At 33.4% G+C, this 16,352-nt stretch overlaps 2 protein-coding genes across 6 annotated transcripts in view; both read right to left on the minus strand.

Moving 5' to 3' along the window:
• Positions 1 to 2,838, minus strand: part of LOC111802227 (neutral/alkaline invertase 3, chloroplastic-like) — a 4,866-nt gene extending 2,028 nt beyond the window's left edge. The window contains exons 1-6 of one of the 4 annotated variants that reach the window (XM_023686515.1): positions 2,580 to 2,838; positions 2,023 to 2,084; positions 1,157 to 1,945; positions 897 to 1,062; positions 590 to 801; positions 1 to 118 (exon numbers count right to left, since the gene is read on the minus strand). The exon at positions 1 to 118 is cut by the window's left edge and continues 376 nt beyond it. In XM_023686515.1, coding sequence (XP_023542283.1) covers positions 1 to 118; positions 590 to 801; positions 897 to 1,062; positions 1,157 to 1,837 — 1,177 coding nt within the window. In that variant the 5' untranslated portion in view covers positions 1,838 to 1,945; positions 2,023 to 2,084; positions 2,580 to 2,838. Of the gene's footprint in view, positions 119 to 589; positions 802 to 896; positions 1,063 to 1,156; positions 1,946 to 2,022; positions 2,090 to 2,142; positions 2,288 to 2,579 lie in introns of all 4 variants that reach the window. The other 3 variants (XM_023686516.1, XM_023686517.1, XM_023686518.1) reach the window with 3 other exon arrangements.
• Positions 2,839 to 5,486: 2,648 nt separating this feature from the next.
• Positions 5,487 to 11,341, minus strand: LOC111802723 (cell division control protein 2 homolog A-like). 2 transcript variants are annotated; one of them, XM_023687192.1, is made up of 9 exons: positions 11,253 to 11,341; positions 10,773 to 10,821; positions 10,486 to 10,670; positions 9,760 to 9,880; positions 9,081 to 9,254; positions 8,566 to 8,729; positions 7,812 to 7,899; positions 7,668 to 7,721; positions 5,487 to 5,800 (listed from the first exon to the last, which is right to left on the minus strand). In XM_023687192.1, exons 2-9 carry the CDS (start codon positions 10,779 to 10,781, stop codon positions 5,711 to 5,713), a joined length of 885 nt encoding a protein of 294 aa, XP_023542960.1. In that variant the 5' UTR covers positions 10,782 to 10,821; positions 11,253 to 11,341; the 3' UTR covers positions 5,487 to 5,710. The 2 variants fall into 2 exon arrangements, with proteins under 2 accessions (XP_023542960.1, XP_023542959.1); XM_023687191.1 differs by having other exon boundaries at positions 11,231 to 11,341.
• Between the last annotated feature and the right edge of the window lie 5,011 nt (positions 11,342 to 16,352).

Raw genomic sequence — 16,352 nt, forward strand, 5'->3', positions numbered from 1 at the left:
CTCTGATATGAAATGATAGAGCCACCAAACGATTGTTAAGCGCACGGAGAAGACCAGCTGACCCATCTTCTGGAGCAAGCATCTCTCGTGCACAAAGTAATGCTGAATAAAAAAGTGCCTGCAAAGGAGAAAAAAAGAATATATCTTTACACTTCTACTACGTAATTCATAGGAAACAATCCATGCTCCAGACATTTTATGACCAGAGAAATCTAAGATGCATAAAATAAAAACATTATTTTCATTTAAAAGCATTTAGTATGCAACTGCAAAATCGTATTATATACTGTTAATTCTTTGGCATTTTCACTTTCAAAATGTAAATCGAAAAGAAAATGAATCACAAGCATGCTCATAGCATTGCTTGGCTCAAAAACTTAATCATCAGAACATCTAGATTTCGCTGATCTACTAAGCCCATTGAAAAGGAAGATGTAGTTGTCATATAGGTTATTCATAGTTACTCGATCGCCTTTTCTCTTCTAACATTTCCAATGCATTCCATGGAAGCCATTGAATATGTTAAAGCTACAGCATCTATATCATAATAAATTAAAAATGAGTGCTAAAAAGCTTGGTTGTTGCTTACTTGGATTTCGAGAGGGTGGCCATGAATTCCCATACGCCGATCTATCATACAAGAACCGTCAGTTACCAATAAAGTAGGGAACATGTCAAAACCATCAGCTAGGCAAAGCCTCAAGATCATTTTGATCCCAGTTTGAACATCAACTCTCTCCTGAACTGAGGGATCGCCAGAGCATTTTCCATATGCACGCAATAAAATTATCCACCACAATCCTGTGATAGAGAGGGAGGTGAGTGACCTTACTGGATATAGAAATACAGTGAACAGACTTTTTTCTTCTAAAGGAAATATTGGATGGTCTATGTACCTGAGTCGACAGGTGCAACACGGCCAATTGCTGCCTCCCCAAAGTCTGGATCCAAAACCTCTTCTGTTGCAGAGTCGTCACCATCTAGAGGAACTATTCGGACTTTAAAACTAGCAGGCATCAATCCTTGACCAGGACTGTGACAGTCCATAGTTTTCTCCCAGCTCTACGGAATAACGAATTGCAAGCATTAATCAGAGAAGTAAAAAAAAAAAAAAGGAAGTTTAACTGATTGATGTTTAATTACATACTTAGATTACCTGCAACTGAAGCGTGTGGAGGATAAAATTGCGAACAATATCGTACTCTCCCTTCAATAAAAAAGCTATACCAGAAGGTATAAAATCACGTATAAAGACCTGATCATAATTCAGTGAATTAGAACAAGTAGGGTCCCTTGCTGCAATCGTTCCAACTGGGCTGCCACAGTAATAAACAATGGATTCACGAAGCAAGTCCCATGCCTCATCCTCAATGGATTCAATACTAATCTTTTGAAATGAATCTCTAACTTCTCCATTTGTGTCATTAGATACTGAGCTCTTGATTTCCTGATTTGCAAACTGAACATCTTGAAACTCCGAAGCATTTGATCCATTCTGAATGCTGGTGATTGACTGTGGTATCTTTGCACCATCCTTGAACCATGCTCCATTTCCACCTTCTGGAATCATACCACTAGCACTTTCTGCTTGTTGGCATTTGCATCTGTATAACAGACGACGATTACCTTTCGTTTTCCCACTAAAGCCTGTCTTTATCTCTTGTAATATCCTACTTGAGCATTTCGACAAATGCATATGTCTCAGGACTCTTTTTTCCACCAATTTTACTTGTGATTTACAAGAAGATGTGGAGTCCAAATTGTTCAAATAGGGCTTTGAACATAAAGCACGAGGTACGACCCCTGAAAAGATCTGCAGAGCTTCAGACGTGCCCATCTTTGAAGAAATCACAGCGCCTAAAGGATCTAATCTAGATTAAAGTTTTCCCAACGCAAATTCTGGACAATTGGTTCTTCAATTTGACTCCAAGAACTCGAATAATATCTGAAGATAGAGAGCATAATCATGATTCAATAGAAACATCATAACATTTAATATACTGGATAAATAGAATTCCATACCACTGAATCAATTTCATCCTAGAAAAACTGATCGTAGTATGGCATAGTTTTCCCTTTACTTCCTGCTCTAAGAAGGAAAATAACTGAGTATAATATGAAAAAGAAAGTCGAAATGCTTACAAGCGAAAATTGCAACAGAAAGCCTAAATTAACTTCTATTCTTGCCTTCTTCGATCAGGTTAACTACTATCCAGCAAGCGATTCACAATCCGTAGTTGAAACACAGAATCTATAATCTATGAAATGAAATACACCACAGCACCATCTGTAATGGAGATTAGATTCAAGCAGCAAGCAAAAGAAAAATAAGGAATGTTATGAACATGGAGAATAAATAAAAGAAACAAACACAATAACCTCCAAAGCTCACGATACAATCGCCACAAAAATTTCTAAACAGAGATCATAACATTAATCTAATGCAAATCAAATTTCGACGAACGAGTAAGACATTCAGCGCCAGATTGGAGATGAAGAAGAATGAAAAGTGGAAAACGAAAACGAAAACGAATAAGATTACTCGAACAAAATCATGGAATACAGATGTAGCAACTCACCGAATTTTAGGTTGCAACAATTTTCTCAGTGCAGAGAGGAAAATGATCGCACAAAGATCAGCAAATTTCGGGAGCTTTCCTGAAAGAAGTCGAACAAAAAATAGAATCACTATCACTATCACTATCACAATCTGAACCAAACGAAGTATAAAACATGTTTTCGAAGATCCATCAAGTGGACAAAGAGGCAAAAATCAAGCAGTATTCTTGCGGGAACTTTTCCCTGTAATCTTCTTGTCCACATCTCCATGATTTTTCTTTTCCAATGCCTAATTTTTTTCTAACAAAGCTTATTTATTTATTACTATTTTTAACTTTTCTTACTTAAAAAGAAAATTTCCCGAAATTAGGACGAGAAAAGGAAAATACTATTTTGACCCTATTTTTCTCTATTTTGACGTAAATAATGTATTATCTACTTAAAAAATTAGAATTTTATAATTAAAATATTCTATTTTAGAAGTTTGAATTAAAAATAATAATAATAAAATAATTATTAAAATATTCTTTAGTGAATTTATATCATATGTGATAAAACATTTATGTATAAAATTTTAATTATGAATTTATATAATTTTATTATTTAGTTCGTGAATTTTGAGAATTATATCTATTTGATCCTAACTTTCCGATTATAAATTTAGTTTTTAAACTTTTAATTTATCAAAATTTTTAAATTTTACACTGAGTTAAACATAAAATTCAAATTTATATATAATATATCAATTAATTATTAAAATATTTTAAATTTTTTAAGGACTTATTAAATAAAAAATTAAAAGTTAATAAATTTATTAAATACAAAATTATGGAAATGGAGAGTTTAGAAGCATTTTGAAAAGAAATGGACCCATACATTAAATATGTATAACTTGAGTCCAAAACTACACCTACCATTAATAAATATTGATACTAAAGATAAGAAAAAAAATTAATTAATACTCTAAAACTGTGATATACGAACAAGGCTAGAGAAGCTATTGACCGTTCAAAATTAAATTAGTGAATGGATGCAACCGAAGAAGAAGAAGAGGAAGGTATTGGGGATAAGAGTAGGAGTACCCGGTACTCCACATTTCATTTCTTTAGTCTATGATAATTTCATATTTGGTTTAAGTTCGGATTCTTAAGGTTAAAGAGAAACAAGAACTTTTGGTTTTGGTTTGGATGTTTAGATGGATTTGGATGAGACGAGAAATCACAAACCTTCCATAAGATGGGCGGTCGACCCCCAAGAGTTCCAACGAACCAGGCCCCTTTCCCCGTGTGAGGCAGCGAATGTAGTTTACAAAGTAAGAGTCATACTTCCAATAGCGAAAGAATTAGAATGACGACCGCAAACGATAGCACAATTTCTGGTGGAGACGAGAAAATTAGAGCAAAGACAAAAGTCTTATAATCTTATGAGTATCGAGATGGCCGATTGGGTTCCTTTTGAGCAAGGATCAGATTCAAATTGTAAGTATGAATTGGACCCTACTGTGATAGAACCTAGTACCTAGTGATTCAGACCTAATATTGAACCGAATTTAAAGAAAAATAGAAAGAGACGTTTCACATCACTTTTATCTCAAAATAAATTATTTTGTCGACAACTATCCTCAATGAATACCTAACGAACGAACACTTTTGGCATGTCCAAAAATAATCAAATTTCATGAATTGAATGAAACCTTAGGTTGAGCATAATTGACCAATAATTATGGTTGAACCAAATATGAAAATAATGGGCGCATTGCATTTTATTCAAATCAATTAATACAATTATTATGGGCCAGTTATGCGTACCGAACACTCCCACATGGCCGAAGCTTTACCAACCACTCAAAAAAAGCCTGTAGATGTTTGACCACAAGCGTTATCCAATTGCTCCCCCTTTTTTACCCCACGCCTCTCCAATTTCACGTGACAAACACTTTTCTAAAGTGAAGAAGCATAATGATATTAAACAAAAATTAATTAAAAACAATACAATTTCCTTCACATATTAAAACATTGAAAAACAGGAAACCACAAGAAATGATATAAAAACACGAGTAAAATATACTTTTATACGATCCTGATTAATCCGATAAGAATCAAAAGAATTTTACTATAACAATNGTCTAGCAATTTCTGTGTTTATAAGCTCTCTTAATTGCGCTCGAGCTCCTATCTTGGGGAGCCATACACTCCTTATGCTTAATAGAATAGTCGCTCCCCGACAAGAATCAAAAGAATTTTGCTAATTTAGCAATTTCTATATTTATAAGGTCTCTTGATTGCTTTCGAGCTCCTATCTCGAGGGGAGCCCTACACTCCCTATGCTTACTAGAATATTCATTCCGACAAAAATCAAAAGTATTTTACTAGTTTAACAATTTTTATATTTATAAGGTCTCTTGGTTGCTCGAGCTCCTATCTTGGGGGAGCCCTACTCTCCCTATGCTAGAATATTCATTCCGACAAGAATCAAAAGAATTTTACTAGTTTAGCAATTACCATGTTTATAAGGTCTTTTGATTGCGCTCGAGCTCCTATTTTGGAAGAACTCTACGCTCCCTATGCTGACTAGAATATTCATTCCCTCCTACTAAAATAATAATTTCTCGAGATTTAAAAAAAACCCATATGTGATAGCGGCGTTAACTAGGCCGGCAAACTAGAATAACATGCATAGGATCAGAAACAGATTGATAACAGCAGACCAAAAGCTGGACATTCAATCAAACAAAGAAACAGGTTGAAAAAAAAAGCAACATGGTTTCCAAACACAAGCTTATCCATTCCAGGGGTAAAAGAATTTAAAGGGTAGCAAGCTAGGAAGGCGTGAATTCTCACATAAACATGCGTGTATTTATATATATATATATATATATATATTGGTGCCAAGACATGGAAGGGATAAGTATAGCTGGAAAGCCGATGTTCTGTTGAAAGCCACATTAACAAAACCTGATCTAAGTTTTCAAGAATCAGAAGGGAAAGAAAAATGATAAAAACCACTAATAAGCAGACAGCACACTCATTATATATATATATATATTTATATATTTTTTTGCCTCTTTAATCACGCAATTAAGACCCATAAAATGCTACACAATAGAGGAGCTATATAGACACTCTCCTAAGGAGGAGGATTGGTAGAGGAATCAGGGAACAAACCCAACATCTTTGAAGTATTCATGCTCGAGAGCACTCCTGGCAGTGACTCTTTTGGTGGGATCCAAGCACAGCATTTTCTGGAAAATAATGGTCAACTATTTCAAGACACAGATATTGCATATAACATTGATTACTACTATATATATAGTAGTATAAGTACAAATGAAAAATAATCAAGAAAGCTCGTATAATACGGATAAATGGAAATTTTTTGATATATTGATGGGTATCCCTATCAATAATTATATTAGATAATCATATTATAGATCGGAAAAAGACTATAAATAGAAAATATTTTGATGGGAGAATGTTGCATTTTTGTCTTAAAAATAAAGCAGATATTAGAGCTTGGATCAATATTGAGACCGACAGTAATTAAAATACTAAAATTGGGGGTAATAATTTTTCAAATAATGAAAAAATGGATAAGAAAAATTTTAATTATCTCAGGATGAATCAAGAAATCAACCCTTTAACACATATATATATATATATGTTAAGAATCATGAATCTCTACAATGATGTGATATTGTCCACTTTGAGCATAAGCTCTTGTGGTTTTGCTTGGGCCTCATACTAATAGAGTTGTATTCCTTACTTATAAACTCATGGTCAACCCCTTAATCAGCCGAAGTGGGGCTCCTCTGCCAACCATCATCAACAGATAGTAATTATTATTAATTTTTCCTAAGGGATTGATTTTGAAAGAGGAAATTAGTGGGGAGCCAGAAACTACTGTCAACACGTTACAGATTTATAGTGAACAAAGATTGCCTCTCGCTTTCACCCCCTCCTAAAAATCCAGAAAAAAGAGGGAACAACCAAAAATAGGAAATAAAAATGAGGAAGATGAAATAGTTGGTCAAACATAACATATTGAAGTGGGAGGGGCGGGAGAAAGCCATCCATTTATGACCAACACTTATTGATTTAGATCATGCGATATCATAAATGATGAAAAAAAAACACCCCAATTGAAAATAATTTACTTACAGAGAGAAGATCAATGCCAGAAGATTCGAGATTTGGAACTACAGAAGCCAGGTCCTGTGCAAGTAGAGAATGTGTGAAGTAAAGATTTGAACCACACATTATAGCAATCCAGAGGATGAAAATTTAGTGAGATTGAACCATCACCTTGGAAGGCCACTTGGGGAAAGCAGACTTGAAATCAGGCAAAGATGTAACGCCAGGCCATGAATCTTCATTTGGAGTTCCCAGAACTCTTTGTATCCCCACACAAAGAGGTATGATGAAAGCATAAATATGTTAGTACAGACAGACGTAGACTTAGAAGGGAAATAATGTTTTAGGTGCTGCCCTAATCATTACTATTATGAATAAAACTCACCTTATCACTCGATTATTAGGGCCGAACACTCGCAATTTAAGATCATAGTAACTTACTATACACTCCCCATATTGCGAATAAAGTGAGATATATGCAACACAAAGCCGCAGTAGCCAGATGAACACTGACTTTTGTTGCCTTTGTTTTTCAAATTCCTAAATCCCTCTCCCCTAAGGAAAAATGAAAAAAATGAAAGGAAAAATCCACCCACCAAGAAAATCCCTCTCTAGATAAAANAATCCTCAACAATATACCCTTAAAAGATAGTAATTATTATTAATTTTTCCTAAGGGATTGATTTTGAAAGAGGAAATTAGTGGGGAGCCAGAAACTACTGTCAACACGTTACAGATTTATAGTGAACAAAGATTGCCTCTCGCTTTCACCCCCTCCTAAAAATCCAGAAAAAAGAGGGAACAACCAAAAATAGGAAATAAAAATGAGGAAGATGAAATAGTTGGTCAAACATAACATATTGAAGTGGGAGGGGCGGGAGAAAGCCATCCATTTATGACCAACACTTATTGATCTAGATCATGCGATATCATAAATGATGAAAAAAAAAACACCCCAATTGAAAATAATTTACTTACAGAGAGAAGATCAATGCCAGCAGATTCGAGATTTGGAACTACAGAAGCCAGGTCCTGTGCAAGTAGAGAATGTGTGAAGTAAAGATTTGAACCACACATTATAGCAATCCAGAGGATGAAAATTTAGTGAGATTGAACCATCACCTTGGAAGGCCACTTGGGGAAAGCAGACTTGAAATCAGGCAAAGATGTAACGCCAGGCCATGAATCTTCATTTGGAGTTCCCAGAACTCTTTGTATCCCCACACAAAGAGGTATGATGAAAGCATAAATATGTTAGTACAGACAGACGTAGACTTAGAAGGGAAATAATGTTTTAGGTGCTGCCCTAATCATTACTATTATGAATAAAACTCACATTATCACTCCATTATTAGGGTCGAACACTCGCAATTTAATATCATAGTAACTTACTATACACTCCCCATATTGCGAATAAAGTGAGAGATATATGTAACACAAAGCCGCAGTAGCCAGATGAACTGACTTTTGTTGCCTTTGTTTTTCAAATTCCTAAATCCCTCTCCCCTAAGGAAAAATGAAAAAAATGAAAGGAAAAATCCACCCACCAAGAAAATCCCTCTCTAGATAAAATGTGATTTCATTTTTCTTTAATATCCATAAGTGTCTAGGCTGGCTGTCCATTCTCATTGGATGGCTCTTGACCCTTCTAAATTGGCCAAACAAATTCATAGGATATTCAAATCCAACATAGATGGCTACCGTGAAGAGATTTTGGTGCACTCCCATATGTAATACTACGACAACCAACTAGAAGGCTAGTGTCTAATCAATTTGAATATGGCATTCGTAGGATTGTTAATGATCTAATTTGCCATGTTAATTGGACTAGATCATCGTAAAGAGTGGAGGGCAGATGCACGATAAAGCTACTTACCTAAATATCTTAAACAATTCATCAATCTCAGAGTCCCCAGGGAATAGTGGCCGCTGGTTAACCATCTCAGCAAATATACAACCCACAGACCAAACATCCACAGGAGTGGAATAATGTCGGGAACCAAGTAATATTTCTGGTGCTCTGTACCAAAGCGTCACCACCTAGATAAAACCTCCAATAGTGATTAACTCGATCAATATATGAGGCTAATGCATCAAAGAAAAGAGTCATTGACAAATTGGACTATGATGTTTTTTTTACAAGAAAGAAAATAATTGAATTGGGACCTAAACTAACAAAACAACTATAGATGCATTAAAAAAATGGAAACTAATATTTTCCAAATCTTCGAAAAGTTCGGTGTCAGAAAAAAATGTCCACAGCCTATTTGGGAACGTTCCATTAGACAACCATGCAATGAAATTAACTTCACAATACGAAATTTGATGTTTTTTTTTATAAGAAACACAATACAAAATTTGATGAGATAGTCATCCAGTGCATATCCATACCTCATGCGTGAATGTTCTAACAGGAATACCAAATGCTCTTGCCAGTCCAAAGTCAGCAAGCTTCAGGGCATTGGTGCGACGATCGATGAGTAGATTTTGGGGTTTTAAATCTCGATGAAGAACTCTATGAGAATGGCAATATGCAATGCCACGAAGAATTTGGTAAAGAAACATCTGCATGACAAAGTGGAACAAGTTTTTTCATTAGAGAGTCTCACTGCACCATTACATTTGTTCAACCAAGAGTTAAAACATGATCAAAGGAAAGTCTCTAGAAATAAAAGAAGGAAACAAAATAAAGCTGAAGAAATAAGCACCATGCTGAATGGATTCAAAAAATATAGCATCAAACTTATTCATACGATCAGTTATGAAGGAGAGGGTATTGCATATACTAGAAAGGAATACCATGACGAACGCTGATATAGTTTTAAGTTGCTTAAAAATACACATTACTTTTCCAAAGAACTCAGTTTAATGATTAAGAAATCCACGAAACTGTGATGCTAGATAAGATTTGCACCTCATGGAAAATAAAAATATGATTTTCTGCAGTAAATTAGTTATTATATCAATTAACCAATCCGTCGTCTATTGTTGAAATATAAACGACAAATAACAAGAAACATTAATTAACATAGAGTGCAGGCAGCTACAAAGTTAAAATGAAGACGCTCACTTTTACTTGGCGTGGATCCTTTGCAAATTCAGGAGATGAGTCCATGTGCTTCTTCAAATCCAAATCCAGATACTCGAAAACAAGATACAGGCGCTTCTCGCTATGCACTACATCTTGCAACCTATGGACAGCAAACCAATTGAAGACAACTTCGTTATATATATGAAAAAACATCACAGATGGCAATGATTCAGTCTACAGGTTAAATTGACAATACGCGATAACCAAAAAGCAGAATGCAAGTGCCATCTTTACCTCAGTGATGAACCAGAGAAAATGTATATCATCCCTATATTTATTTGTGTAATTGCAAAATATTGCACAAAAGGAAATGAATTGGATGTTCAATTTAAATCGAGAACTACATATATTTCGGTATTAACTAAGAGATAACAGTGATGGAAAGAGATGCTGCCTTTGAGATTTTACATATCCACGCCTCATAATAAACAAGTACATATAGTCCACCCCATCAATGTGAATAGAACATATAGTTTCTAGATAAGACTCCCCAGAGAAGTTAAAACTGACAGCAGCAGATGGCAATTTATTGCAACATTGTCTTCCAACACAACATTTTTCCATGCTTCAAAACTCAAACTAAATTGAAAGACCTTCATATGTTCAGCAGATTGAAGAAGTTATTTGACCTTAAAAGGAGTTACAGCAAAGATTAGACAATCGATATTGGTTGAACGAGGGTAGATAACGAACGATGATACGTACCTTACAATGTTGCCATGCTGCATTTCCTTCAACAGAGAAATTTCACGAATGGCTGTGCTTGGCACTCCCTCATCTTCTTGCTCCAAGCGGATCTTCTTCAAAGCAATAGTCTCATTTGTGACACGATCGCGTGCCTTGTAAACCACACCATACGTTCCTTCTCCAATCTTCTCAACTTTCTCATACTACAAAGCCAAGGAAATCGCAGATAAGATCAACAATAATGCACCCAAAAAAAAAAACGAAACAGAAAAACAAGCATTTCAACATCCAAAATCATCGCTAACCTGCTCCATCGAGTCCAAAAAAAGTGTCAAAGTTCTCAAAGCTTAAATCCTACAAACAACAGGACAAAGAACGTTGTAGATTTAGTGCAATACATGCCTTATAACATATAAATACCAAAATGATGATAGGAAAGCGGGAATGTCAGAAACGCCAGAGAACGCTACTGAAAAGGCGCAGAAAACAGATTCGCACAGGTCAAGGACCGGATCCGCGTTGAAATGGAGTCAACTCAGTCATAGTAGACTGAGTTGAACTCACTTGGACCACATTGGAAGAAATCATTTCGAAAACGCAGTTTAACATCGAAATTTCTGCAAACAATCGCTCATTTTCACTTCGTTCCTTTCTTGGAATTCGAATTACTATTAGACTAAAAGGCAAAGTGCAGTAAAAGCATCTACCAACCAAATTAAAGAGAGGAAATCAAAAACAGATAGACCGGAAAGCAAGAACAAACCTAAGTTGAATCAGAGCCGAACCTGTGGGAATCGGGGACGGTGTCGAAGAGAAGAGAGGCGCCGTAAAAATGGCGCCGCAGAAGGAAGAAGAAGAAGAAGGAGAAGAGGAGGAGGAGGAAGGGAGGCGAGTGGGGTATCTATGTAATTTCACGTGCCTTAATTTTATTTTNGAGAAGAGGAGGAGGAAGGGAGGCGAGTGGGGTATCTATGTAATTTCACGTGCCTTAATTTTATTTTATATATTTAGTAATCTTTTTATTGGCTGCGATTATTTCTATATTTTAGTCCTTAAATTTCGTATTTTAAATTGGTAAATTCACATATTATAAATTAGTCCATGAAATTTCCACAAAAAGAAAATTCTAATTTAGTTCTAATTAATTTTTTTAAAAAGTTTACTTAAAAAAATAAAAATAATTAGTGAGAAAAATTAAATATATAACTAAAATAATTATTTATACAAATTAGATTTTAAAATCAATATATTTATTTAATTTAGTTAAAACACAATGACACCCGTTCACATTATTCCTCTATTTAAAAAAATTATTCATACATATATCATCAACCAAAATATCCAAAATTTGAATTCTCGACCCTTATAAACTATCGAACTCGAGTAAAGGGAATTGACCTAGTTGCTCATATATTAGTCCACGGCACAAAGCATGTGTCAATGTAGTAACATGAATGCTAACCAAAATATCAAAGATTTGGACACTTATAAATTATTGAACCCGAAAAAAAAAAAAAAAAATAACCTAAATTATTTCAATGCACGAAGCGTGTGTCGATGTAGTAACATGAACGCCGACCAAAATATCCAAGATTTAGATTCTCGACCATTGTAAATTATTGAGCTCGAAAGAAAAAAACTGACCTAGCTACGAAATAGAAAAATTAGTCTACTACACAAAGCGTGTGTCGTTGTAGTAACATAAACGCCAACCAGAATATCCAATATTTAGATTCTAGACCCTTATAAATTATTGAACCCGAGTGAAAAAAACTCACCCAACTACAAAAGGCAAAAAAATTAATATTGTTGATGTATAAACATGAACCTCGATTTATGAAGTTTGACTCACTTGGTTTGGATTTTTTAGACGTTCTACCTCACATACGAGAAACGAGAAATCACTCATATGGGTAGTGAGTGAGATTTATGTTCATTGTAGTCATCTCGAGATTCTTCATCGATCACTTCTCTAGGATATAGTTGAATATAAATATCACAAACGCAAGGTGCATGACACTAGGACGAGAAACCACAAACAATTAGTATGATGTCACTTTACCTAAATTAATCGAAGCTATATTTTGAGCGGAGACCTAAATTTATAATTGAATTTAAAAATAAATTTAGTATATGACATGGCATATGCCATAATTTACTATTATCATTATTATTTTTTTTATTATTCTCTCATTTTGTAAGCAGCTTCGAATAATGCTCGGGAGTCGAGGTGGGCTGGACCAGAAACGACAGGGCCAGATGAGCCCATTCAGGCCCACTTGTCAACTTCCTCCCTTTATTTAATGTCAAACGAATTTTCACACATTTTCATGTGATTTTTCGATTATTTATTTTTCTCACCCTCATTTTGTGATATATATATATATATATATATATATATATATATATATTAAAATATAAGAAAAAAATAGAGAAAGTTATTATGATGTGAACCATTCATATGGTTTTTGTCTATAACTATGTCTTCCTCGTGACATTGTATGAAAATTAATTTCATCACATTTATATTTTTCATGCTCTTAAAAATTATTAAAATAAAATGAAAATAAATAAGTCTATATATTTTAATTAATTTTTAATTTTATTTATAATTAATTTGGATGAATTTAAATATATAGGTGAACCGGATGTTAATTTATATGTTTTTGTTTGTTTACTTTATTAAAACTTATTAGTGTCATAATTTTATTTGCGTATTAAACTAAACTTAAAATATATACGAGAAATACGAAAAAAATCAGAATCAAATAAATAAATAAATAAATCGTTTATGACTTAATTGAAATTAGATTTATAAAAATACAATATAAAACGGTGAGCACTAGAAAGTTTATGGTGTCATGTGTTTAATTTAGATTAATTATGAGTGAAGTAAAACGAGGGATGTCTTTTTTTTCTTCTTGCTTCAAGTAATCATTTTGACTCATTCATTGAACACTGTTGGTGCAGAATCCAAACTTATTCGAGTACATACGTCGTTCGTACATGTATATTCAATGTTTGCCACACAATCGCGTTGCGACTCATGGTCACCTACTTCTCATCAACACGATCCATGTATCGTGATGTCATCTCATATCTCAAGACATATTAGTCATCTAAGCTTGCTTTGACATATACGTTGAGAACTGAATCTCATTGGGACATCTTGAACATCCATCCATGCGGGCTCTCTCAGGCATTAAACTCTCTGGTGTCTATTCTAAATCATTTATAACAACGTTCCAGATAGCGGGTGCATAACCCAACTCCAACAAATGGGTTGAGGCACAATACCCTTTTCGAAAGAAGACGCCAAAGACGCTCGTTCATACGGTAACAGACCTATGTGTCATAGGGTAGCTTGCTTAGACCATAAGGTAGTTGTAATGGATGATTAGATATGAATTAATAGATGTTTTCACATCAGAAATAAAAAGTTTATAGTTAAACTAATGCGAATATATTTGTAATTAATGTCATTAATAGCGTTTAATTTAGATTAATTAGGATTGAAGTAACGAATATATGAAGAGTAATGTTTTAAAATCTAGCTCATAAGGGGACGTCTTTCTTGTTGTTGCTTGAAGCAATGTTTTTGACTGAGTCACCAATCAAATGGAATTGGTATTTAATTTATTGAAATGGATTCGTATTTAATCAGTTGGCCAAGTGGAGAAAGCTTTTCCTGCAATTTTGACAGCCTAACCACATATTCAATTTCAATAGGGAAACTTATGTGCCCTTACTATATATATAATATAAATGAGGGGATTTTCTCATTTCCAACATAAAAAATTAGAATTTTTTTAGTTTTTTTTTTTCCTTAAAAAGAGAAAAAAATCGTTGGTCTCGAGCAACCTAACTTAACTTGTATCGTTTAGGTTCGATTATGAACTTATTTAGGTTAAGTTATTTGAGTTAAATTAGCTGATGTGTTCATTTTAAACTAGATTAAATTGAAGTGAACTTATTAATTTTAAAAAATAAATTTATTTTCAAATAATTTTCAATTATTTGGGAGGTTATTTTTTAAGATGTGTATTGAATTTGAGTTGTAAATTGATTAAATGTGTAAAAGTAAATAAATAAATAGACGTTTTAATAAATGTCTCGAGCAAATCGATGGTCTCGAAAAATCTGATCAACCTAACTTAACTTGTATCGTTTACGTTCGATTATGAACTTATTTAGGTTAAATTTGTTTCAAATAAATGGAAATTTCATGGGTTAAATTAGCTCGTGTGTTCATTTTAAACTAATTGAATTGAACTGAATCAACTCCAATTTGTTGTTAATTTTAAAAAATAAATTTATTTTCAAATAATTTTCAATTATTTGGGAGGTAATTTTTTAAAATATATATTCAATTTGAGTTGTAAATTGATTAAACGTTCAAAAATAGATAAATAAATAGACACATTTTACTTTTATTATAATTTTTTTAATAAATGTCTCGAGCAAACCTAACCTAAAAATTGGTTTGGGTTCATTATTTAATGAGAGTTGTTTGTGTTGAAAAATTTATAACCCGAACAATTGAGTTTGATCTAAAAAATATCTCAATCAGACTCACGACCACCCTACTCTCTAGCTAACGCTACATTTAAAGATCATTTTTTAGTTTCTATACGTTAATAGACGTAGCAATTTAGACTACCTACCTCTCGAGTTTCGAATTTGTAACAATAAAAGTCCGTAAGCTATCATAGGTAACAATTAACTTCTTGTAGTTTACAATTATTGTAAGAATTTGAGGAAATTTCTTATATAGCAAGATATATCTATAACTATAGAGTCTAAATATTAATAAGAACATTGACATTTAATTTTAATAAACTTTTTTAAAATGTAGTAACTAAATTATTATCAAATAAAGTTCATGTGATTCGTCAAGCTGGAGCAAACAAAGCGTTCGGTCCCTTACTGAATTAGGAACTCGAAGGTCTTTCCCCTTCAAAAGGAGACTCGGGAAAGAAAGCGCTATGCTATTGACCAACCCTTTCGTAGTGACTTCAAATCAATAGGCCAAACAGAGAATGAAATGTAGAAATAGGGGACGGATTCAAAACCTTTTATTTTTGAAAAAGAATATATCGAGATATACCCATCGAAGTACCAAAGGCTTTCGGGGCTTACACCCCCAACTAAGCCCAACTTTAATATGATCCTATAGAGATTCAAATTTGCTCGAGTTCTTTTAGAAAAATTGAACTATCGGTCTCTAGAATGATAATTAACGTATTATTCACTGAACTATGTTCGATTTAACTGTTAAACCTTTTGATAAGATAAGGAATCAACTATAAGGGAAATAAGATTTAGATTACCTTGTTGATTGAATATCTCAAGGCAAGAACACTTGATTGAGATTCGAATCACTCTACAAGCAAGATCGATCATGTCTAGCTTGAATGATTCTTGTTGATCAAATATCTCAAACACTTGTTTGAGATTCAAATAATTCCACAAGCAAGATTGATCATGTCGAGCTTGAATGATTCTACATGCAACCTAAACTACATAGAATTGCAAATAAACTTAGTCATTGGCTAAAAAAGAACAAATGCTTCTTTTACTACATTAGTCTACTTACAAATACAATATACATGACTTTATATAGCCTCAAAATAAAATTACTAAAGTCATTCCAAGAGTTACTAACATTATAATTATAACCATTATGTAATTGTAACCTAAAGTAAATTAAAAGTCTTAAACTACAGTAATAAAACACAATAACTCTAAATTGTAATCCACCCAAAATTTAAAATATAAAATTTCATTCTTTATCAATGTGGCATGAATTGAAATATGTTTTGATAATTTCAACAATATTTTCTTCACATCTTCATTCAAGTATATTGTATGATTGATGTTTCTTC

Source organism: Cucurbita pepo, chromosome LG09 (genome assembly GCF_002806865.2).
Source record: "Cucurbita pepo subsp. pepo cultivar mu-cu-16 chromosome LG09, ASM280686v2, whole genome shotgun sequence".
Classification (NCBI taxonomy): Eukaryota; Viridiplantae; Streptophyta; class Magnoliopsida; order Cucurbitales; family Cucurbitaceae; genus Cucurbita; species Cucurbita pepo.